The sequence below is a fragment of the Meles meles genome, chromosome 20, assembly GCF_922984935.1.
Source record: "Meles meles chromosome 20, mMelMel3.1 paternal haplotype, whole genome shotgun sequence".
Taxonomy (NCBI): Eukaryota; Metazoa; Chordata; class Mammalia; order Carnivora; family Mustelidae; genus Meles; species Meles meles.
In genome coordinates, this window is record NC_060085.1 from 13,860,689 (window position 1) to 13,885,127 (window position 24,439).

Sequence of the window (24,439 nt, forward strand, 5' to 3'; positions counted from 1 at the left end):
CAGATTATGGGGAGCTAGGAATGCCTGTCTCTGCCACACTCTCCCTTCCTCCTCCTCCAGGAAGTCCCAGCCCAGCCCAGCCCACCCCTCAACCAGTGGAAGGGGAGGGGCCCACGCACCAACTCCTCGTTGTTCAAAGTGCTGGAGGCCAAGGCCGAGGTGATGCCTGCTTTTCTGGACTGGACCAGGGACTGGGGCAGGGAAATCACCCAGGGAGTCACAGGGGTCGATTCACACCCATGGGGTTGTCACCACAAGCAGAATCCACAGCCACCAGCCACGGATTGAAGCCACAGCCACGAATAGGAAACAGGTCACAGCAGCAGGAGCAGAGCCAGCAAAGAATTGAAAAGTGACAGAGACTCTGGGTTAGAAAGGACCCTGGAAGGTGTGCAGCCTCACACCCTTGACTCACCTCCCTACACACACACCAGACTCAGGAGCTGCACTTGGCATGATCTCCAGCCACTCCATGAACCAAGGCTGGGAGTCACCTGTTCTCTCCCCCATCCATAAACTGCAGGACATGGCAGGGTCATCCCCCTCCCCCTAGAACCCATGGGTTGGGGTCAGTTGAAAGATCCTAGTTGGGAGGGGGGGTTCCTGGAGAAGAGACGGAGACTAGAGGCCCAGGTTACCATCACTCACCATGGCCTGAAGTGTCCATGCAGCAGGAAGGGTAGAAATCAGATTACATTAGTCCCAGAGAACACCTTGCCAGCTCCCAGTCCCAGGTCTGCCATGGGCAGTTGTGCAGATTGAGCACTGCTTATAGCAGACCTGCTCTGCGGGGGGAGGAGAGGGCACAGGCGCTCACCAGGTCGCTCACGAGTGGAATGGGCTTCCTCTTGCGGATGTCTGGCATGCTGTCAATGATGATGAGGCCACCTCCAGGGCTGCAAGACACACACAGGGATGTCAAGGGCCCAGGCTTCTCCCCTTCCTCCAAAAGACATCACTTGAGGCCCGGACAACACTTGATCTCCCTGGGTATTAAAGGTTGAATTCTGTTTCCCAAAAAGATACATTTAAGTCTTAGCCCCCTCGAACCTCAGAATGTGCCTTTATTTAGAAATAGTGTCATTGGGGTGCCTGGGTGGCTCAGTGGGTTAAGCCTCTGCCTTCGGCTCAGGTCATGATCTCAGGGTCCTGGGATCGAGCCCCGCATCGGACTCTCTGCTCCGCAGGGAGCCTGCTTCCCCCTCTCTCTCTGCCTGCCTCTCTGCCTACTTGTGATCTCTCTCTCTAATGAGTAGATAAATAAAATCTTTTAAAAAAGAACAAAAGAAAGAAATACGGTCATCACAAATATAAATAGTTAAGATGAGGTCACACCTAATCTAGTGTGACAGCAATGTGACAAGAGGCAGAGTTTAGAATGACACATCTAGAAACCAAGGAATCCTGAGGATTGCCAGCAACGACCAGCAGCCAGCAAGGCAAGGACAGGATCTCCCCTACAGGTATGGGAGGGACTAGGGGCCAGCCAGCAACTTGATTTTGGACTTCTGACCTCCAGAACTGTAGAAGAATCTATTTCTGTTGTTTTAAGCTACCCGTTTGTGGTAGGTTGCTATAGTGGCCCTGGGGAATGAAGATGCTAGATGTCAGCTTCCTCATCTGGGAAATGGGGAGATGATGCTGTTGCCTACGTTTAATGGAAATTTGAATTGAGCAAAACTAAATAACATGAAACCTTTCCTTTTGTTCAAAATTGGAAATAGATATGCATATTTAAAATCTATTCTGGGGACGCCTAGATAGCTCAGTCGGCTAAGCATCTGCCTTTGACTCAGTCATGATCCCCGGACTCTGGGATCCGGTTTGCTCAGCCAGGAGCCTGCTTCTCCCTCTGCCCGTCCCCTCCACTAGTGCACACTCTCGCTCTCAAATAAATAAAATCTTAAAAAAAAATAAAATCTATTCTGGAATGGGGCACCTGGGTGGCTCAGTCAGTTAGTTGTCTGCCTTCAGCTCAGGTCATGATCCTAGAGTCCCAGAATCGAGCCCCATGTCGGGGTACCTGCTTGGCAGAGAGTCTGCTTGTCCCTCTCTCCCTGCTTGTGCTCTCTCTCTCTCAGATAAGTAAATAAAGTCTTGGGGCACCTGGGTGACTCAGTCATTAAGTATCTGCCTTCGGGGGGCCACCTGGGTGGCTCAGTGGGTTAAGCCTCTGCCTTCGGCTCAGGTCACGATCTCAGGGTCCTGGGATCGAGTCCCGCATCAGGCTCTCTGCTCAGCAGGGAGCCTGCTTCCTCCTCTCTCTCTACTTGCCTCTCTATCTACTTGTGATCTCTCTCTATATATCAAATAAATAAAATCTTAAAAAAAAAAAAAAGTATCTGCCTTCGGCTTGAGTCATGATCCCAGGATCCTGGGATCGAGTCCCACGTCGGGCTCCTTGCTCAGCGGGAAGCCTGCTTCTCCTTCTCCCACTCCCCTGGCTTGTGTTCCCTCTCTCCTATATCCCTCTCTGTCAAATAAATAAACACAATCTTAAATAAATAAATAAATAAATTCTTAAAATCTATTCTGGAAGGAGTGATGTCAAAGCTGATGGGAAGAGGGGAACTGGAGATCTAGGCTACTGCCTCTTGGCAGTGTTGGCATGGCTGGTGGATCTGAACGAGATCTGTGCCCTGTACAAAATCACTTTACTGAGAGCTGCTCTCAACTCAAAGAGGATTCAGGTGTGGCTCCTCTCCAGAAGCTTCTCATTGTCGAGTGAGCGAGATGCCTGGCAGCATCAATGACTCGGGACAAGCCCTGGGACGCTATTCATACACCAGTGCTCCCCGCTCTATCAGGCAGAGGTGTGCTGATTACTGAACTACACCTGTGCTTGGCTGCTTCCCCTGCCTGGCCCTGCCTGCCTCACAGATTTCTCTTAAGGGCACTTCCTGCATAAAGCACGCGTACACCCCCGTGTCAGTCTCTGCATCCCAGGCTCCCCACCCAGGACACCTGCTCATCTGGGAGCGACAGCTTCTGTCTTCATGCCTCTGTGTGCAAGGGACGTGTAAGGGAAGGCAGTCACCTTCCTGCCGCTATTTTTAGAACATTAGTGGAATTTTAAAAATGTCTTTTACATCTAACCTCACCACTCAGACGCTGAAGGAAAAGAAAGCCCCGAAAATTTGAAACTTAAGAAATTGGATACGACAAATTGCTCCATGTAAGACCAAATCATTATCATTAGAGAGCCAGCAGCCACAGCAATAATCTGAGATATTTAAAAACAGAATCGAGGTGCGCTTGGGTGGCTCAGTCGGTTAAAGCATCTGCCTTCAGCTCAGGTCATGATCCCAGGATCCTGGGACTGAGCCCCATACTGGGCTCCTGCTTGACGGGGAGCTTGTTTCCTCCCTCTCCCCTCCACTTGTGCTCTCTCTCACTCGTTATCTCACTCTCAGATAAATAAAATCTTTAAAAATAAATAAATAAATACAATGAAAACAGAATCAAAGCAAAAAAAAAATTTCACTCCAGAATTACAGAGGTGTACTGCAGGAAATAGACTTCTCCTTTATCCTGCATTTATTTCTAGTGAGGGAGGGGGTGCAGGGGGAGGGGAGTGGTCTTGAATAATGCAAGCAGCTGGGACAAGGCATGTACCTCTTTGGACTCCGTTTCCCCACCTGTAAAATAGGGCTAGCAGGCCTCCCCAGTTTGTTGTAAGGATTCCATGTGTTACTGGTTTCTGTCTGGGGTTACATGATTTCACCCGATCTGTCACTCGCTCTGTCCCCCGTCTAAGTGGAATCCCCTGGGGGCACCTGGGTGGCTCAGTCAGTTAAGTGTCTGCCTTCGGCTCAAGTCATGATCCCAGGGTCCTGGGATTGAGTCCCACATAGGCCTCCCTGCTCGGGGAGGAGTCCGCTTCTCCCTCTGCCTGCCATTCCCACTGCTTGTGCAAGCGCTCTCTCTCTCTCTGACAAATAAACAAATAAAATCTTAAATATATAAATAAATGGAACCCCTTGCTTCCCTCACGGGGCTGAGGCTATGATGTAAAGCAGCCTCAAGCTCTATGTTCAAAACTTCCTCCTACCCCTACAATTCCGTTACTCACCCGCCTTTGAACCATAGGGATTTAGACATCTCTCCCTCTCCTCGGGCCTGTGGGACAGACAGAGAGATACGGTCACTGTGAGAGAGCCTCTCCCCAAGGCAGGGTAGGCTCCCCACCTCTTTTGTGTTCATGCTCTATAGTCCTGGGATTTTCACGGGCTGGTTCAAACCCTCGTAAGGTTCTGTCCTTCACCCAGCCTCACCTGCTCATCTGATCTTGTACCCCAGGGCCTTTGCCTGAGCTGTGTGAGCTCGTTGTATGCCCTCCCACCTACTGCACCCGAATAGCCTCCATTCGTCATTTGGCTCTCAGGGCAGACCCTGGGTTGACACCCCCATCTCCAATGCAACTAAAGGGTGGCATGGTGGGCAAAGATTGGAGAGAGTCCAGCCCTCTCTTCGGAAGTATTATTGAAGGATTTTGCATAGCACTTCTTCAGCGTCTCCTCCTCCAGGGAGTCTTCCTGATTGTCTTGCATTAGTTTTATGCTCCTTCTATGAAACCCAGAGAGTCTGCCCATGTTTATTTATTTATTTTTTGTTCTATGGCTGGTTCCATTATAAGAATAGCTACTGGGTTTGGTTTTTTTTCATCGAATTTGCTGACTTAGTGAAAGTTATTCAGTAGACATTATGCTGCACATTTTTTTCTACCCTTTGCCTTTAGAACCATGTGAGTGGAGTACTTCGTTAAAGATAAAATAGAATTCTGTTTTAAAACATAAGAAATTTGATTTGGAGTTTCTGCGGCTGTGATGTGTGATGGTCTAGGACTTTGGGAATTTGTTTAGGATCTCCTATTGCCAGCCTCATACCAGTTTGGAAGGGCCACTTGCATAAGGGCACTGCTCTGTCCCCAGCCTAGGGTGGCCTGAGCAGTTGAAGAGGTAAATGAATGGCCTCAATCCTGCTGCCCATCTGAACAGCCATCCTGACCCTAATGCTAACCTATCTTTCACTTAATTTCTTCTCTGACCAGACCTCAGAACTTTGCCCAGCCCTGACACTGGTACCCAATGCTATCCCAGGCATCGATTCCTCCCCCAACACCAATTTTAACTCTGACCTCTGACTGCTGCCCTAACTCTGACCTCTAGCCCTATCCCCATCCCTAACCTCTACCCCTACCCATGAACTTGACCCCTGACATGGCTATACCCATGACCTAGCTCCATCTTCCGGCTCACCTCTCCTTCTCCCCCAGCCCTCAAAATTCCGGGCTGGCATGGGGGAGACTGGGCTGGGCCTTGGTGGGGCCAGCTGGTTGGGGAAGAGGACAGGCAGGCACGGGTGAGAACACAGAACGGCCCCTCCAGAGACAGATGAAGCCAAGGTGTAGCTAGGGCCACAGAGGGGTCCGATTGGACAGGGACTGGGCGGGGAACGGCGGGGGAGGACAGAGAAGAGTGTGGGTGGGGCCAGGTTGGTGTGGGCGGAGCCATGAAAAGACCAGGATGTATGAGGTGCAGACAAGGTAGAGGGGGCGCTGGAGTGGGCGTGGCCAAGCTGTCCATGGGCGTGTCGTGGCTCATGTGGGCGGGGCCTGGGAACTGGCCCCAGGTGGGAGCTGAACGGAAGTGGCGGGGAGGCGAGCAGTCTGGTCCCCGCACGGGTGTGGGCGGGGCATGGGCCTGACCCGGCAGGTGGCGGTTTTCACTCACCTCCTGCAGCTGCAGCCGCACTTTGTTGAAGGCTCGAAGCCAGTTGGCCTTGGCCCGGGACATGGAGTCCTGACCCTCCTGGCCTTCCTCATCCTCTCGTCGCCTGAAACTGAGGCAAGGGATGTCATGAGGCTCCAGGGCCGGCCCTCCCTTGACCCCCAGTCCTTGGAGTGACGTCAGGCCCTCCGTGGACTCTCTGGCCCTTCAGAGACACAACGGCCCATCCGTACCCGTTCTGACGGCATCAGTGTCCCTTCTGCTTCCCCAGCCACGACGCTGGGACAAACTCCCCTCCATTCCCCAGGTCCATGCTGACCCCATCACGGCACCACTGACCCCGTGACAGCCCCTTGGTCCCTTCCCCTTACCTCTCCTCAGACTTGGAGGGCTCGGGCTCAGGTGCCCGCTCGGCTGTTGCCACCTCCTCCGGGGCGGCTGGCTCAGGGGCTGCCTTGGCCACGTCATGGGCCTCAGCAGGTACAGCCGGAGCCTTCTCCTCCTTCTCCGACGCGGCCGGAGGGAGGCTGACACGCTTAAAGTCTTTGGGCTCAGCCACTGCCACCTCTTCCCGCTGGGTGTAGCTGCCAATGTCATCAGGCACTTCCTCCTCCTCCTCCAGCTCCTCCTCCTCCTCAGGCAGCTCCTCCTCCTCCTCCAGGAAGTCCTCCAGGTCCTCATCCAGCTCCTCATCTAGTTCTTCGTCCAGCTCCTCCTCATCCTGGTCCCAGCGTGGGGAGTCCTTGTGGTAGCTGACCGAGCTGTGGCAGGAGTGGTAGGAGTCCCGGTCCCGCTCGTCCTCCATCTCGGAGCCCTGTAGACTCTGCTCGTCCGGGTCGAAGTCCTCGCTCAGCTGCGAGCTGCCCTGGCTCAGTTCCCCCGAAGAGGCATAGCGGCTACTGCCGGTGGGGCTGTGGGAACCAGCCGGGGCTCAGCGGCGGAGGCACAGAGCCACCACTGGACCCAGCCCCAGTCACACAGGTTCCAACACCCAGTCATTCACCCAGTATCAGTTAAGCCCCTACCGGGCATCACGTTCTGCCCTAGAGACCAGGAAACACAGCCATGAATGGAAGAAACAAAAATTTCAGTTTTCCGGGCCATTTCCAGTCTGGAGATACAGGCAGGAAACTCGATGGATGCCATTAGTGTTCACTGAGGACCTACTGTGCATCACTCCTGTCCATGCACCGTGGAGGCTGCAAATGCTCCTTTCATGTGCTGGGGACCCCAGTTAGTGCCCTTATCTCCAGCCTTTGGAGACAGTGCTCCTGAAACTTGCACATGGCCACACCTGGCTCTTGATGTCCCCGGGTCCCACACCTCTCTGCCTCCACTCCTTGCTTCAACCTCCATTCACAGCCAGCCCTGCAGTGGGTCTCCCCAGTTCTGCCTTGAAAACTCGTGCAAAATGCATCCATTTCCTTGCACCCTGGGCTCCACCCTAGTCCAGGCTCCGCTGCCTCTACCAAGTGCAGCCCCAACATCATTTCCCCAACCTACTTGCTTCCCATGGAAACCACAGAGGGACTTCTTCAAGTCATAAATGCGATCACATACCTCCCTGTTCCAAACCCTACTATAGCTTTTTAAAGCCCTTGGAATAAAGTCTGTGCCATGTGGCACACCCAGACTACACCCAGCGTGGCCCAAACCCTCCAGCCTCCCCACCTCCTCTCCCTCCAAGCTCCCTTCTCTCCCCCTGCTCCAGCCACATTAGCTTTCTCATTGTCCCTCCAAAATCCTATACTCTTTTTTTTTTAAAGATTTTATTTATTTATTTTACAGACAGAGATCACAAGGAGGCAGAGAGGCAGGCAGAGAGAGAGGAAGGAAAGCAGGCTCCCTGCCAAGCAGAGAGCTCGATGCGGGGCTCGATCCCAGGACTCTGGGATCATGACCTGAGCCGAAGGCAGAGGCTTTAACCCACTGAGCCACCCAGGTGCCCCCAAAATCCTATACTCTTGTCCACCTCTGGGCAAAATCCTTTGGTGCCCATTGAAATGTCCCTTCTTTGAGTGAGTTTCCCCCACCCTCTGGCCAAGTCAGGTCTTTATATGCTCCTAAAATGCCCCCCCTCCCCGGATCGTGCTGGGCATGACTAGGAAGAAATCTCTATCTCTACTTGGGGGCGGGCAGCATGACACATGGGCCACCCCTCATCCCCCTTATAATCATTCACTCAGTCACCCAGCAAACATCATTGCTTGCCTTAAATACTTCCTCCACTCTCAGTGACTGCAACCCCTTTCCCCAGACAGCTCCAGGGGTGCTGTAGCAACCAAAGTGGGGGTTTCTCCCTCTAGCCAATGTTTGCTGGTTTATGACTTTAGTTGATTGCTTTTTGGTGCTCATCCCTGTAGATGGCAGGAGACAGGTGGGGGATCAGCAGGTATTACTTGGGTGGAAAGGACTCCAAAGTCCCACCGCTGATGAATACCCCTGAAGTCCAGTCCAGCACATTCTGGGGCCCCTGGTAAGGGGACAGCCTGGGACTGGGATCCCAACATGGCTCTGGAAGTGTCCACCTGCAAACTCAGGCACCACATACATTGTCACAGGCTTGGCTTTGGGGCCATCCTCCCATCCTGGCTCTGACATACTGAGTCCCAACACAACTCTTACCCCATTCAGATGCTTCCCCTGGCTCCCATGCCCCTGAGTTAGCCACCCGAGGGCCTTCCTGCACGATCTGGCACCTTGCACCTCCCCAATCCGTGGCTGAGCCATTTCCTCTGCCTTGGACTCATTTATCCTTCAAGGGCCATCTCCCAGGCACCTTCCTCCAGGAAGCCCTCCCTACCCTTCCCCACTCTTAGAGTATCCAGTCCAATCCCTCCTTACAGCCAAGCCCCGACCTGTGGAATGGAATGTCTGTGTCTGGCTCTGTATCCCTAGTCTTTTGGATCACCCAGCACTAGGCAGCATAGCCATAGGATGCTCAGGGAGTGTGGCTTGAGTCACTCTCCGGGGAATGCAGCCATTTCTGCTTCTGCGTCCTCTCCTCCTTCTGAAAGGTCTCCCCTCACCCCTGCGTGGCCTGACCACAGCACGAGGGGAGGAGACTCCTCTTTCTCCAACATTCCCCACTCCATTCTGTTCCAGGAATGCTCACAGTAGACAGATTCCTCCAACCAAACACTTCCTGGCATTTTCTCTGGGTCTGATGCTATGGTCACTCTCCAGCTCGTTTTCTCCAAGAGAGGACTTTTCCTTCTTTGAAAGAGTTAATGGTTTATTAATATTTGATATCTTTTACTCTCAGCAGTTTCCAACACATTGAAACTTTGTTCCCATAATCGCATGAAGCCACCTTGAGTATGCAAATGAAGGCAAGAGATACTTTCATGAAGGAGATGTATCCTTCCGGGAACAAATATTTAGGGAAAAGACCCACAACCAAAAATCACACCAGGCCACTGCTTGGTATCCAGTAGGTTCCCCATAAACACTAGTCCGTATGACTTACCAGCTGTGTGACCCCAAACAAGTGACTTAACCTCTCTGTGCTTTCGTTCCCTGTCTACCAAATGGGACCAATAGTATTCTCACCCAGAGAATAAAATGAGATGATGAAGAGAAGGTGCCAGTCCAGCGCCAGGTGCATGGTTAGCTCCATGTGCCTTGTATCTAACAGTCCCCGTGTAGCACTTACAGATACCATTCTAAGCGCTTTACAAATATTCAGTCTGTTTAATACCGTGTTTGCTATTGTTCTGTTTGGAAACCAGGGCTGGGGTGATGGGGACAGCGAGGAAGGACAGCAGGCATGAAGGTCAGCCTCTGAGGCTTGAGGACCAGCCCCCTGTACAGGACAGTGGCATGGCCCGTGAGGACCAGGGGACCCACCTAGGGGACAGATATGGGACAGCCTACTTTCAAGGTACAGCTCCTGTGTCACCGTGCCCGTGGCCACCAGTCAGAAGCACAGAGTGGGGCCATTAGGAAGGACCGGGTGTGCCATGGCAGGACCATGAGCCGGCTGCTTGCTGGGGTCCTTTCAATGTCACTATGCCTCACCACGCTCCATGAATTCTCGTCTCTTCGCCTACCCGCAGTTCCCCTGCCCAGTTAGAGAGTACACAGAAACCAGGGCCTTTAAAGGGAGCGCCAAGGCATCCCCATATTTCGGGGGCACCTCTCAGGGTCCTCCTGATGTATCCCTCTTCCTTCAGCCCAAGCAGATCCCCTTTAACCAGGTTGGGAGATTTTCTTATAAGATCAAGGGTAAAGAAAGGACTCTATTACCTAAAAGAAAGTACGGACACCGCTTTCCTAGACCCACTGATCTCCCCCTCCAGTTCGTCCAAGTGCCCTACTCCTCTCTCCACTCTGGGGCACACAGTCACGTACACGCACATGCACACACACGGATCCCTTTCTCCAGGGTCACGCACCTGAGGGCCCGTGGCTCGGAGAACTCCTCATAACTGTGCATGGAGTCACTGTAGGATTCCCGGGAACCCAGGGGTGGTGGACGGACAGAATACTGGTGGACTGAGGCATTGGGCTGGGATGTAGTGTAATAAGGTGGTGGGATGCTGTTGCTTGTCTCGCTGCGATAGTCACTGTCACGATCGTCCACTGCACTGTCAGGGTCATCATCTAGACGAGAGAGGAGGGGAGGGAAGAGAGTGAGGAGGGGAGGGAGAGAGAGTACACCATGGAAGCCAATGCAGTCTCTCAGACTTCTCAGACTAAGGAGTCTTCACTGGCCGCCAACCCAAAAAGAGGAATCTTTGCCAGAATGAATGAAGGCTCTTGGGCCATGTTAATAGAAATAGAGGCTTTAGGATAAGGGAGGCGAAAACCTTGCTTTGCCAGTCAGACTGGGTTCATAGTCGGGGGTCCCAAGTAGGTCCTACAATATGAGGAGGACAAGGACAAATTGGAGGATGTCCTTCAGCTCAAATGTGAAAATGGACTTTGCTAAAACAAGATGAGTTTTTCCATCAGGCAGTGAGTCACACAAACACTCCAGGGGATGTTTAGAGGGCGATCAGGAGGACAAGGTGGAGTATAAATTTCCTTTAACACTCAGAGATTTCATGATGTCCGAGGATGCGGATCCTAGATCTGAACTCACATGTGTAGGAACAAAGAAGCGGCTCTGACAGATACTGTAACCCTCAGAAAGGGTTAGAGTCTTAGGTAGCAAGATCACCACACTCAGAATCTATCGCTAAAATGCAACAGAGTGGAATTGCTGAACTTCAGGTGTTTTATAAGAATTGAAGGACGTTTTCATTTGGTTTGTTTTCCTTGATAAAAAGGGAACAGTGTGGAAGGATGTTAGATTGTGGTGGCATGGGAGAGACTCAATTTATTTAGAAAGCAACATGAGGGTCACCTGGGTGGCTCAGTCACTTAAGTGTCTCACCCTTGATTTTGGATCAGGTCATGAACTTGGGGTCATGAGATGGAGCCCAGTCTGGCTCTGCGCTCAGTGGGGAGTCTGCATAAGATTCTTTCCCTCTGCCCCTCCTCGTCCCCGCCTGCATGTAGGCACACTAGCGTATGCTCTCTCTCCTTCTCTCAATAAAATAAAATAAAATAAAATAAAATAAAATAGAAAGCAACACTCGAAAACAAATGGGCTGCAAAAAAAAAAAAAATTAAATCAAACCCCTTACTGGGTGGCCTATGGCTCTTGTCTGTGACATCAATTTAGTTGCCAAAGGGGTGGCTTGTCCCTTTTTATCCTCATAAGGTTTTTTTGCTTATTTCCCAGATGTTTGTATGGTTTTCTTGCCTTATTATTTTAACCTTCTAATTTTTTTCCAACTAATCGTGTCCGTTTCTATATATTTGACAAATAGGTCCATTTTTGAAAATGTGGTAAACTGTTGAAAAAGTTAATTTCACCCTTCACATAGAAAACTAATTGGATTCATTCCCAAACCTGTTTTGCCTTTTGAGAAAACTTAACTTCATTTTCAGCGAACAAAGGCAGCCTTCCCAAAGTAATTCTGACTTCCTGGTTTCTCAGCTGACTTGGGCCACTGTGACCTACAGGCTTTTTATCCCGTCCCCATCATCTGTGGCTGCCATCCGATTGATGTGTTGTACGCCACCGGTGCTGCCATTTTAGGCAGAAGCAGATGTGAATTTCCACGGCTCAGATCTGCAAGCATCAGGGTGTAACTGTGAGGCCATGAAAGTGGGGGGGGGTCTGAAACCCAGACAATCCCCCAAGGGGACTCTGGACAATTCGTCAGTGTCACCAAAGTGCTCCTTTGACCAACTCGTTTTCTACCCAATTACCTGGGTAGATAGTCTTAAGCCAAATGGGCATTCTTTCCACCAAACTGTCCTTGACTGAGCCAAGATGTTTCCAACCAAATTGCATGGGGCTGTGGGCGTGTTCACCAAATTATTAATTTTTTTCTGACGAACTGTCTTGCTTTGGGGCAAATTGCCTCCTACTGGATTCTTTCTGCTTTCACCCAGACTCTGCTTTTTACCAAATAGTTCTTGACCAAATTGCCTGATTCCCAATAGGCATTTCCAGCCACTCTGGTTTTAACGAAATGACCCAACTGTCATAATTATCAGCTTTTGCCAAATTGGTTTCAGCCAAAAATGTGCTTGTTTTTGACTGCATTGTTTGTTTGTGGTAAACTGTTTGTTAACCAAGAATTCTTGTTTGCCAAACGCCTATTTAGGCCAAGTTGGCTTTTGACAAGTTGTTTTGGATCAAAGTATTTGTAAGCAGTTTCCCTGGTCCTGAAGGGAGGACATAGTGGAAGTTGTCCATCAGGATCTGAGCACCCAGTGGGTGGGGCAGGGGGAAGGAGGTAGATTCACACTCAGGCTAGAAGACTAGATTTCCCTGGAAGGGACAGGACATAGAGAAAATGAGCTTATTGCTCAGGGAGGCAAGCATCGAGCATCGAGTTACGGGGCAGTCGGGGATGGTTACTTGTTTCCTTCAACCAGGAGTTAAATTGGAGGAAGATGGCAGGGAACTCTGGAAGCTGAGGTCTCTGGAGTGATAAGTGCCTGGGGGTCCCTGCCCAGCTGCTCCTTCTGAGACCCTCTGACCCCTACCTACCGCTGCCAAGTGACATTGGGGCCCATTCCCAGGTGGAGGAGGAAGATGGGGAGACAAAAAGAGGAAGGAGTCACAGGAGAGGAGATGACATTATACATGGGGGACAGGGGGAAGGAGTCACAGTGCCCAGCTGGAGACAGGCAGGTCTCTGGTCTAAGGGCCCACTCCTCCCAGCTGAGTCCGTCCACCCCAATAATGGTGCCCACTCCCCACCAAACAGAGCAGGACCCTCAAGACAGACGTTAATGTCAAGGGACAGGAGGGCACAGGAAGGGCCTTGCGAGTCCTCAGGCCCCAGTGTGTCCGTCATAGGCTCCCTGCGTCCTTGGTGGTGGGGCGGAGGCCTCAGGGTGGCCAAGGCACCCACCTCCCCATGGCCTCCCAGAACATCAAGCTGAGTACTTACTCTGCTGCTCACCCCAGCCAAAATAATTCCAGTTGCCTACAAAGAGAAGGGGCAGAGATAATAAAAGGGAGCAGGCGGAGGGGGGGCATGGGGAGGGGACTCCCCCATCCTCCTCATTTTCCCCATCTCCCCCTCCCACCCCAGGACTCCGGTCCCCTCCTGCCCTGAGTATCTTCTCAGAATATCACTTTAACCACTGACATTTGTGACACCTTCGATCATCACTTTGGGAGGAAGGTGGGATATCCCCATTTTTCACAGAGGCCATAAGCTCAGCCAGGAAGTAATAAAGGGGGCATTTTGGCCCAGAGTTTTCTGACTCTGAACTCTGGAGTGAGCACTCCTCACGCTTTCCCTCCCCCTTCTAGAATACAAGGAAAGAAACACTGAACTGGAAACCTAAACTTTGAAACACCACTGATGGGTGGGTTTTAATCATTCTGCTCATTTTACAGGTGAAGAAACAGGGCTCAGAGAGGTAGAGTGAGCAGTCTAAAGTCGCACAGCTTCTGAGGACCAGGAAGAGAACCACATCTTCCCTCATCCCCTCATCCTCAGCACGTGGCATCTTGGAAAAGTGCCTTGGACCAGAATCCTGTCTCCTCTGACACTTGGCTGCCTCCTCCAAGAAATGGCGGTGACGAAACATTTGCAAGAGAACTTGGAGGTAAGTGAGGGGGGTAGGTCTCCATTCCCAAATTGAACCCAACCCTCGGGCCAGTCCAACTGCTCAAGTGTTTGTTCTTCGTCATCTGCGCCTGCCTCCACTTGCCTGACACTGTCCGCCGCCCCCCCCCAGCCCTCCAGGGACCCCATTCACCAGGGAGGGAGTTAGTAATTTCTTAGGGCAGCGATGACCCCTTCCCAGGTAGGGAAGTCAGAGAACTTTCTCAATAGCACTCCCAAATTAGTGTGGAAATGGGGTTCCCAACTGCAGTCCCCCAGCCCTTCCGCCCACCGGGCTCCATCATTACCATCCTGGGCATATGGGGGTTCGACAATGGATATAGGGGAGACTGTGAGAAGGGATGAAAGGGGGAGGGGCAAGCAGATGGAAAAAGAGAAAGAGGTCAAAAGGTGGGGTCAAATGTCAGGTGGGGCTCTGCCCTGAGACTGTACCATTTGTCACTTCCTCCCCACTCCAGGGAACTCAGAGGGCGCTTTTAGGGGACAGACATCTCCTTGGCCCATGCAGAACTGGCCTGGATGTTTCTGAGTATCCACAGGGCCAAGGAGGATAAACACTCCCGAGAATTTCAGCCGTGGTGGAGAGGCAGTAGTCAGAGGAACGTGACCAGCATTATCCATAGACGCAGAGCAGTGGGAAGAAAAGCAAAGCTGGAGCCCCTCAGACCTCGAGTTCAAATCCTAGCTCTGTCTCCTGCTGGGTGTGTGACCTTGGGCAAGTCACTTCTCCTCTTGGGCCTCAGTTTCTCTATCTAAGAAAATGGGCAGAGGAAACAGCCTTCATCCATTGTACGTGTGCCTGTTGTATTTGTGTTAGCAAGACTGTTCACATCACCAGACTGTGGGCTGCTTGGGGGGATGCGGTCTGTGGGGGGCCGCAGGAAAGGTCCTCATTCAGGGTCTGATGAATGGAATTAAAGAGTCTGCAAAGTGTTTTTCAAATCTCTAGTAGGACTCTCTTGTGCCCTTCCAACAGCCCTCAGAGTGAGGGCACTGTCAAATGTCCTCTTTTAAAGAGAGGGACTCTGCGGATCAGAAAGGGACACCGGCATGCCTGTGACCCCAGAGCAAGGCAGGACTCACATCCAAGCCCCAGATCTTTTCTTTCCACTGCACCGCGAGCAGATACTGTGTGCTCTTAGGATCTGTTCCTCGGGGGTGGGGGGTGGCCTGTTACACAGACAGCCATGGGTGGGGAAGGGATGAGGTTTCATCTGATGCCCAGGGAGGAATTGAAATGTACTTACAACACTGGTTGCTGGGGACAGGGAGAGGCTTGTCTTGTTCATCTTGGAATGAATACTGAGAGGGAGGGAAGGAGAGAGAGTTGTTCTCAGGAGGGGCCAGAAGCCAGACGACCAAGGTGGTCCTCTGCTCTGTTCCATCCTGACTACCCCTGCCTCCCAAATCACTGTCTGCAGGAGAAGGATACAGATGTCCACAAAAAAAGACACATGCACACACGCACACACACACACACAAACAGACACAGAAACAGCGAGAAACAGGAACAGAAAAAGAAAGAAACCACAGACGAGGGAAAGAAACAGAAGTGGAAGAAAGAGAGAACGGTGGGGGAAACTGAGGCAAGGAGCAGAAGAAAGGTCAGGGATGAGGTTGGACAAAAACTATTATAATGTGGGGGTTGCCTTTTGGCACTCCACCTCTCACTAAAGAGAGCTCTGGTCTCGCCTGCTTTTTCTTCCCAGGCTTCGCCTTCAAAGGCTGCCTTCTGATCCCCGCTGGGTCTTTGCACTGTGATGATACAAAGCCAAGAAGAAGGGGGTTGCCATGGAAGAACAGGGGCCCAGAGACCAAACTGGTGGGGGAGAACTTTGAAAAGTCCAAAAGTATGAACCAAACAGTTGAGGGATGTGGGGCAGAGAACGGAGGTGAGGGCTGCTGCGGGGCCCTGTGTCTCCTTGAGGGTATCTGGCAAGGGCAGGACTCCAGCGGATTGAAAGCATTTCATCGTTGGTGGACTGTGTGTTCTTTGATGTCCTCCGTGCTTTGAGAAGGCACCAAAGGGGGCTCTGATTTTGTCCAGTTAGAGACACAGAGGCAGACAAGTGGAGAGCAGAACAGAGACAGGAAGGAGAGGACGTGGGAGACAGAGGGAGGGACAGGCCCAAGAGAACAGAGTCCCCCCGCCAATGCTCACCTCATCCTGGTCCCGCATGGCATTCAGCTGCTCCAGCTTCTTGGCCCAGTAGCGCGCCTCCTCCTCGGGAATGTCTGGGAGCAGAGTCCTGGCTGTGAGTCTGGAACCCCTCCCTGCCCCTCAGCCTCCAGCCAGGGCAGCCTGCTGGTCTATGGGCTGGTCTCAAGGGGGTGGAGGAAGAGGAAGGGAAGACAAGGTGGTTTCCCATTCCCCTGCCCCAGAGCTGCCTTGGGAATGAACAGAAGATGAGACAGGAGATGCCTCCTAGCATTCCAAGGGTGAGGAAGCCATGGGTTCTTGGCAAAATGCTGTGGAGAGAACTGAGCTGCTTCCAAGAGAAGAAGAGAGACCTCTCTGCGTCTCCGCTGTTTTTCTCTACATGTCTCTTTGTCTCTGTTTGTCTCTCCTCCTATCTCCAGCTCACCCTGCAGTCTAAGACTTCACCAAGGACCAGCCCCGGTCAGTTCAGACCCAAGTCCTATGGGTCCAGAAGATTTGCTGGCCCTTGGTGACCTGGGGGGGGGGGCTGTGGTGTGCTCCGCACGTGGCACGTGCCTGCCCTTCTGATTCGCGGCAACTGGGACACTCTCTCTTCCAGGGACAGGAAACTTCATCCTCAGAAGGAAGGGCAGTCTGAACCCACCCAACCCTGGCCATTCCCCTGGGTCTGGTGAGGATCCTGTGTCCCCCCACCCCACACTCACCTAAAGGCAGCTCGAAGCGGGTGTCAAGGAGGATGCGGTGGAACGTGGGGTCCTTGGTGCCGCAGATCTCACTGTCCGCCATGATGACCTGAGAGTCCAATGTCAGCCACTCTCCAGGGCCCTCCTGGGGTTGGGGTGGGGGTGACAGTGTCCAAAGTGATGCAGGGTGGAGCAGGGGTCCACTACATGCTGACCAGCAGTCCCCCGACTCTCACAGAAGATGCCTTCCCCTCATCTCACCCTCACCCCAAGAGCAAGGGTCATGCCCACACGTTACAGACAAGGAAACAGACTCAGAGAGAAGGTTCCGGTCCAAGGCAACGTGGTGGGTCCAAGAAACCCAGAGGCAGGGACCCAGAGAGAAGGCCCTGTGGGGCCAGGCAGGGGTGGTCCCAAGTTTGCACAGCTATGCCTCATCTGTCATGGGCATATGTGGCCCTAGTTTCAAATAAAAGTCCTGGTGCCCATCCAGGGGAAAACCCCCCACCCCAAGTGAACAAACCAGTCCTGCGGTCACAGGAGACAGAGCAGGACACACGCATCTCCAGCCTGGAGAGGTCAGGGCAGAGCCAGGGGTGGGGTGGGGTGGGATGGGGCTGGGGTATTCAGAGGGAAGTTAGGGAAGTTTCCTGGAGGAGAGGCCATGAGGGCTGAGCTTAGAGGGTGATGGAAGGGATACTTGAAGCCCAGGGAACAGCACATGCGAAGGTTCAGAGACCATCTTTGGGGCCTACAAGGGGTGGAAGTTGGAGGGGGGCAGGGGAGATGAGGCTGGCAAGGTAAGCGAGTGCCATCGAGAAGGCATCCCAAAGGAGATAAGCAGGGATGACAAGGAAAAGTCCTAGGGTGGTTAAAATCCCGGTGGGCTCAGCATGAAAGGTCTGAGTGGAAGGAGTGAGATGTAAGGCCAGGAGGCGAGGGAGGAGGCAAAGGTTTTTGTCTAGTACCTTCAGGACTGGTGTAGCCTTCTCCCAGCACAAAGTGCTAATTACCCACAATAACCCTTCTCCTTTCTTCCATAGAAATACATTTTCAGGGCTCCTGGGTGGCTCAGTGGGTTAAGCCTCTGCCTTCGGCTCAGGTCATGAACCCAGGGTCCTGGATAGAGCCGCACATCGGGCTCTCTGCTCAGCAGGGAGTCTGCTTGCCCCCCCCCACCGCCTGTCTCTCTACCTGCTTGTGATCTCTCTCTCTCTCCCAAATAAATAAATAAAATATTAAGAAAAAAAAAGAAAAAGGAAAACAAATACATTTTCAGCAGGGCCCAGGGCTGTGCAGCTCAAGACTACATTTCCCAGGCAGCTAAGTGTCCACGTGACTAAGTTCTAGCCAATAGGATGTGAGTGAAGTGCTGTGAGCAGCTTCCAGGTTAGGCCCTTCCCTTGCCACCTTTTCTTCCCTTGATGGCAATGCAGATGTAATGGGGATCCTCCAGCAGCCATCCTGGGCTGCTCAGGGAGAAAGGCAGAGCAACAAGATGGAAGGAGTTCAGACCCTGGTGACTCTGGAACCACCATCACAAACGTTCTTGGGGAAGAGAGATGCATGTTCATCTTGTGAAGGCCACTGGCCTCTGGGCCCCTCCAAGGCCCTCCTCCCCAGCCCTCGGCCCTCCACTCACTTCGTTGGACTGGCGGATGGTCCGCAGGGGAATCCACACGGTGCCCACCATGGTGTCCCAGATGAGACCCTTGTTCCACACCTCCACTGTCAGCCCCAAATCCAGGCGGTTAATCTCGCTGTGGAGAGAGGGGAGGGGCATGACGGGGTAAGAGTGACGGAGTAAAGTCTTAGAAAGTTCAGTTCACCTGCCTTAGGACACACAGCCAAGTGAAATTCAAACCCAGGCCTGGGTGAGTCCTACCAGGAAGGTAACACAGCGGTTCTTGTTTTACAGAAGGGAAACTGAGAGCAAAGGGTTAATTTACATGCTCAGGGTATCACAGCAGAACCAGGATTACAAGTTGGGAAGGAAGGAGTGAGGAAATACATCACACATTTCTTGTATCGCCAACTCCCTTGGCCCTTCCTTGAGCCCTCAAGACCCCAAGAGTACTTGGCTCAGACACCCTCCGTGGCTCCCTATTACCCCATGATGAGGGTATTCATGATGTCTCCATCCTTCCCGGGGTCATCTCTATTCAATCATATGGGGACACCCATGAGAACATGAATGATACCATCTCTAGGCACTTCCCTTGCAGGACTCATCCTGAAATATGCAGATTTGGGGGGAAATCTTTGGTGAATGTCCAGCTCACTGAATTTACCAATTTACCAAAGATTCATCTTAATGAATGTTCTCCTGGCATATAGCAGTGACCTGGTCATTCAGCAACTGGCTTTCATGGATTGGGGGACTACACTGTCTTTTCCCTTCACATCTTCCCTAGAATTGTAGGGCCAGCTCTTCCCCTCCCCTCTTTCCCCAAACTCCTCCGTTTCAAGATCCTGACTCTGAGTTCTCTCATGACCTCCACCACTGCTAGTCCCCAGCCAAGCACTGCCCAGGAATTTGAGGGCTGTGTGTGTCCAAATCTCAGCTCTGCCGAGTATAGGCTGTGTGACACTGAACAAGTGGTTTGGCCTTTCTGGTCCTCTGTTTCCTCTTCTGTAAGATGAGGATTAGATTAGCACTCTCTCTCCCAGGGCTGTGGGGAAAACGGATTTAATCAAAGCCTTAGAAGAGGGCATAGGACATGTTTGTTGGTCATCATCAGAGAAGATGGGAAGTAATATGAGGCCCTGAGTGGCTCCAGGTTGAGGGGAGGGTCCAGGTCTTGAGTTGATTCAGTTGTTAGGCAAATATTTATTGAGCCATCTGCTGTGTGCCAGGCCTTGTCCTTGGCACGGGACTCACAGCGGACTCACAGCGGAGACAGAGACCAACTGGCCCCTACCCTCCTAGAGCTCACAGTCCAGAACCAGGGACCAGAAATGTGTCGAGAAATCACACAAATGACTAAAGTGATATTTGGTGGCTAGGACTGAAATTACTCTCCAATGGCAGCTTGGGGATGGTGGTCAAGGAGGGCTTCCCTAAGGAGGTGACTCAGTGGAGATTCAAAGGACGAGAAGGACCCTGCTGGAGGGAGGGGGGAAGAAAGAAGTGCAAGCGAAAAGGTCCTGGATGGGGAAAAGCTACCCATGTTGGGGGAATGGTCCAGAGGGGGAGGTGGCTGGGGCAGATGAGCTAGGAGTCATCGATGGAGGGAGATACTGGCAGGTCACAGGGGCCAGGCCTGGAAAGAGGGTGTTGTGGAGAGGAGTGTGGTTTTTTCCTGAGGTTCACAAGCCATGAGCCACGGGCAAGTTTAGAGAGTGACAGGATGTGATTTGCAGTTTTAAAAATATCCCCCTGGCTGCCTGGAGGAGAACAGATTGCTGGGAGGCAGGAGGCGGGCAGCAGCAGGAGGCCAGGGGCGGAGGCTGGCGGGCAGCAGGGACTTGGCTGGTGGCCATGGAGATAAAGGGAAGCAACTGGATTTAGGAAGTGCTTTGGAGGCAATGCTAATGGCTGGACATGGGGCCGAGGGAGGAGGGAGTGGAGTCCCAGACGACATGCAAGTGTCCGGCTCTGCTCTGTGGGACCAGCGAGGTGCCAGATCATGCTAGCCCAGTCACTGCAGACTCACAACATGAAATCCTGCTCCCAGCTGGGTTGGCTGCCCCGCACAGCGATGGTCGTGCTCTTGACATTCTGCACCTTCAGGGTCACGTACGTGTTGAATTTCTCTGTGGTGGTGAGAGTGGGGGTCAACACAGGGGTTGGGGGACCCTCTGTGCCCATTCTCAAGCTCTAGAGGACCCTGCTGTGATCCCTCAGGGTCTCTGTGTGCTTGGGGCTTCTGCCCAATAACGAGGTCAAATATATTGAGCTGTTTCTGTGCTTAAACCCCAGAGTCCCTCCCCGCCAGTCCCGTAGAGCCCAAGGGAAGGGCCTTGGTAAAGGGAGATGTGGAATTTTGGGATGCCTAATCTTGCTGCTTATAAATTATGGGTACAATAGCTTTGGGGTTTTAGCTGGGAAGACTGAGGCCCCAGATAGTGGAACAAAATTGACAGTAGGAAACTCCCTTCACTTCTCTGAGCCTCACTTTTCCCACCTGTAGACAGATCTAAGTATCCCCACCCTGTCTCTTAGGATCATGGGAAGGGCCCCTGACTCAAGGTGAACACCACCTCTATTGGATTCTCCAGGAGATGGCTGGGGAGACTTTGGGATTGCAGGCCAAGTCTGACACTCTGTTTTGCTCAGCAGACATGCAGCCCAAGTCCCCTATCACTGGCTCAGACCCTCTCTGCTATCTCTCCAAGACACAGACAGACAACACAGGACAGGGCAGGAATAGAGGCCACTTACCTTGAGCACCATCAAACTTGGCTTTTTTGACTGTGGAGAGAGACAAAGAAAGGGAAGGGAGATGGGTAGAGAGTAGGGAGAAGAGAGAGACCGAGACACAGAGAGACACACCAAAATAGAAATGTAACAAGGGAGACAGAGAGGAGAGAGACACAAAAAGAAAGAGCCAAAGAGGAAGGGCAAAGATAGAGAGCAAAAGAGACACATCAAGAGACCAAACAGAAAACAGAAACAATAGCAAGATCAAGAGATGAGATCAGAGACAGAGACAAAGAGATAAGGAGACAAAGAGAAACAGGAAGGAGAGGAGGGAGGCAGGGATGAGAGGGAGAGAAAGAAGCCATCAGATGGATGAGTACAGGCAGACCTAGGGGTTGAAAGAAATTTGGATCCTGGGCATAATTTCTGTCCCTCATCCCTCCCCATCAAACTCGCCCAAAGCTCCCCCACCTCCAGCTGTGCCTTTACCCACAATTGAACAGGATTCCAAAGAAGGAGCTGAGCAGGGGATAAGAGGGGCCTCCCACAGGAAGCCCTCCAGGATTGCAGCAGAGAGAGACCAGTTGGGGAAGGAGAGAGGGATAAAGAGAGGAGAAAGACAATCTCCAATGACCCCCTCCACCTGTCAGGCTAGTGAGACTTCTCCCCCAATTATCCAGCTCAGTCTGTCCTCCCAAGTGCTCCAGGAGTTTGAGGTCTAACATTCAAAATGGACTGGGTGAGATGGAACAGAACAGTCCAGAGAGTTGGCTCCAGAGTGCCCACACAGCTTGTCCAGCCCAACTTGTTTATGAAAGGTGAAACCCAAATATGCATCAGGGTCCCATGTGGTTCAGTCTCTTTATGTTTCACATCAACTCACAGTGACTTGAAGCAATTCCACTCTTTACTGGCTTTTCTCACAGGATATTAAACTTACTTTCAACATCACTCGTACCCTGGAGTTGTCCCCACCATCCTTCTCTACCATTCACTCTCTGTCTCCACCCAAAACCAGCTCCCAAACTGAGCTCTTTCCCCTGCTTTCTACAGTTCTCCCGTTCTCCCTTTCTCCTTTTCAATGAACATTTTTGTTTGTGTAGGCAGTACAGGCACATTTTACAAAATCCATGGCATACAATGAGAATAAGGCTCTTTTCTACCCCAGTCCTCACGATCCCATCTGGTGCAATCCATATTACTAGTTTCTTGTAGTGCTAGAGATAGACGGTTTCTGATTCAGCAATTGTGTGCGTGTGTACATTATTTTATTTTCTACACAAATGGCAGCATTCTACACCCTCTATAGAAACTTTCTGTTTCTCAGTGCATCTTGAAGAGTATATGCAGTAAGTTGAAGGATAAATTCCTAGAAACAAAATTGTGTTTCTATCCTTTCTTTTCTTTTGAGAGTCAAGTTCAGCCCTTTTCTGGGAAAATGCCATGGCCTCCCATCTTGGCTTCATATCTCTGTCCTCATCACTTGAGTTTCTGTCTTGCAAAAGCACCCGAATGAAACCAGAGAAGAGAGAATTCCCATCAAGGGTGAGGGACGTGGAGTAGTTCTAAACACTTGCCATAAATACTGTTTGTTCCTATTGTAGACAGACGGTGTACGTGTCTGGTGGGCGGGGGACGGGGGGGGGGATTGTAGCTCAGAAGTACTAAGTGAGCTCCCTAGAGTTACAGAACAAGAGAGAGAATGATTATCTTCCTATGCCAATGCCAAAGCCTCCAAGAAAACCGAAACTTTAAATGCAAATGGGTTGTGCATCGTACTTATCACACCTGGGTTTGGGTTTGGGAGGTTAGAGTGCAGACAAAGCCCTTGGCTGAACATTGGGAGCGATGGGTACCATTTCAGCATGGAGTCAGGTGAATCCAGGTTCGGCTTACAGTGCTGTGTAAACCTGGGCAAGTGAATCCCCCTCTCTGGGCCTCCATCTCTCTCTCACTCCATCTCTCTCTTTCTGTTTTTCTAGATCTGGCTTTCTCTCTGTCTTTTATCTTTGTGTCTCTGTCTCCCTTTCTCCCACACCCCTAAATTCGTGACCGTGTGCTATCTTTCTCACCTCCTCATTCAAGGCACATAACTTCACATGTAAAGGCCCCTCTCCTGAAGGCATGCTCAGCTTCTGTCCCACTGGCCCCCTCTCATACCCTCCGCCTCACTCAGCCCACAGGGAACTCAACTTCCTCCCTCTCACCCCTGGGGCTGAGTGAAGCTCAGGACACTTAGGAATATACCCAGCAGGAGTTACAGACCTCCCTCCTAGGGGAGCTCCTGCTTGCACACCTGGCGACTGTGAAGCTGGGAGTGGGGACGATGCAGAGGCAGGGGCAGGACAGGGAAGAAGAATGGTGAAAGAGACACAGACAGGCTGAGGAAGGCACCCACACATGGAGGGATCACCATGGGGAAAGAAAGAGAAGCAGACAGGAGGGGTTAGACAACAAGTCATGAGAGTCAGAGACAGAAACTCAGAGACACAGAAAAAGAGAGACACACAGATGTCCACAGGGGAGGGCCAGCAAAAAGAAGAGGCAGAGTTGGAAGGGAACGGTTGGAGGAAGAGATGAGGGGCTGATTGTTGTCTAGCCAGGCCTGGCCTGGGCCCTGGCCTGCAGCTCCTGTTCTGTATCCTTTTTTACAGACCAGGGACAGAGCTCAGAGAGGAGGCTCATCATCTAAGGTCTGTCCTCCATCCTCTTTTCCTGGTGGGGGATGGAGTGTGTCTGTTTCCCTCTTCTTGGTTCTGTTTCTCTTCCTTCCCTTCTCCATCTGTCTCTGTCTCTTTCATCCCCCACTCCCTCAGATTACCCACTTTCCTCCTCCTTAAGCCTCCCTGGGCCAGAGCTCAGTTGGTGCCCACCAGCAGTGGAGTGATATTGGAGGGTGCTCTACCTGAAGCCAGGCTCTGGCTCCCAGGTCCCTTCAGCGAGTCCAGAATGAAGACCTCAATATGTGTTTATCACTAGGAACTCAGAGGGAGGAGGGGTAAACTCAGAAGGAAATGAGGAATCAAGGAATGGGCTCAGAGTGGAGAGGCACACTCAGAGGGGATATGGGGTAGGGGGCAGGGGGTGGAAGAGAGAGGACTAAGGAAGAAACCTCCAGAGCTGAAGGAAGGTCTTGGTGGGGGAGGGGACTCAGGAAGGCAGAGGAACAGGTGTCATCAGAGGTGGGGCTCCGAGGAGGAGGGGACTCAGGCAGGGGCTGCTGGGGCTCTGAAAAGGGACTAAGTCCATCTCCTTCCGTCTTTCCAGGCAGTAAATGATCTGAGTCACTGTCGCCTTCACCACCACAGTCATCACATCTCTGCCCTGCCACTTTCCCCCTGCTCACTGGCACTGCT

The 24,439-nt window shown here is 52.0% G+C and overlaps 1 protein-coding gene across 7 annotated transcripts in view; it reads right to left on the reverse strand.

The window, feature by feature from the left end:
* UNC13A (unc-13 homolog A) overlaps positions 1-24,439 on the reverse strand; it is a 63,016-nt gene that overhangs the window by 32,573 nt on the left and 6,004 nt on the right. For 5 of the 7 annotated variants that reach the window (XM_045991652.1, XM_045991646.1, XM_045991649.1 and 2 more), the window contains exons 2-15: positions 21,105-21,134; positions 20,377-20,476; positions 18,363-18,480; positions 16,742-16,865; positions 16,038-16,111; positions 15,124-15,178; positions 13,190-13,225; positions 10,127-10,334; positions 6,101-6,640; positions 5,733-5,841; positions 4,073-4,119; positions 818-896; positions 649-654; positions 120-191 (exon numbers count right to left, since the gene is read on the reverse strand). In XM_045991652.1, coding sequence (XP_045847608.1) covers positions 120-191; positions 649-654; positions 818-896; positions 4,073-4,119; positions 5,733-5,841; positions 6,101-6,640; positions 10,127-10,334; positions 13,190-13,225; positions 15,124-15,178; positions 16,038-16,111; positions 16,742-16,865; positions 18,363-18,480; positions 20,377-20,476; positions 21,105-21,134 — 1,598 coding nt within the window. The remainder of the gene's footprint in view (positions 1-119; positions 192-648; positions 655-817; positions 897-4,072; positions 4,120-5,732; positions 5,842-6,100; positions 6,641-10,126; positions 10,335-13,189; positions 13,226-15,123; positions 15,179-16,037; positions 16,112-16,741; positions 16,866-18,362; positions 18,481-20,376; positions 20,477-21,104; positions 21,135-24,439) is intronic. The other 2 variants (XM_045991647.1, XM_045991651.1) reach the window with 2 other exon arrangements.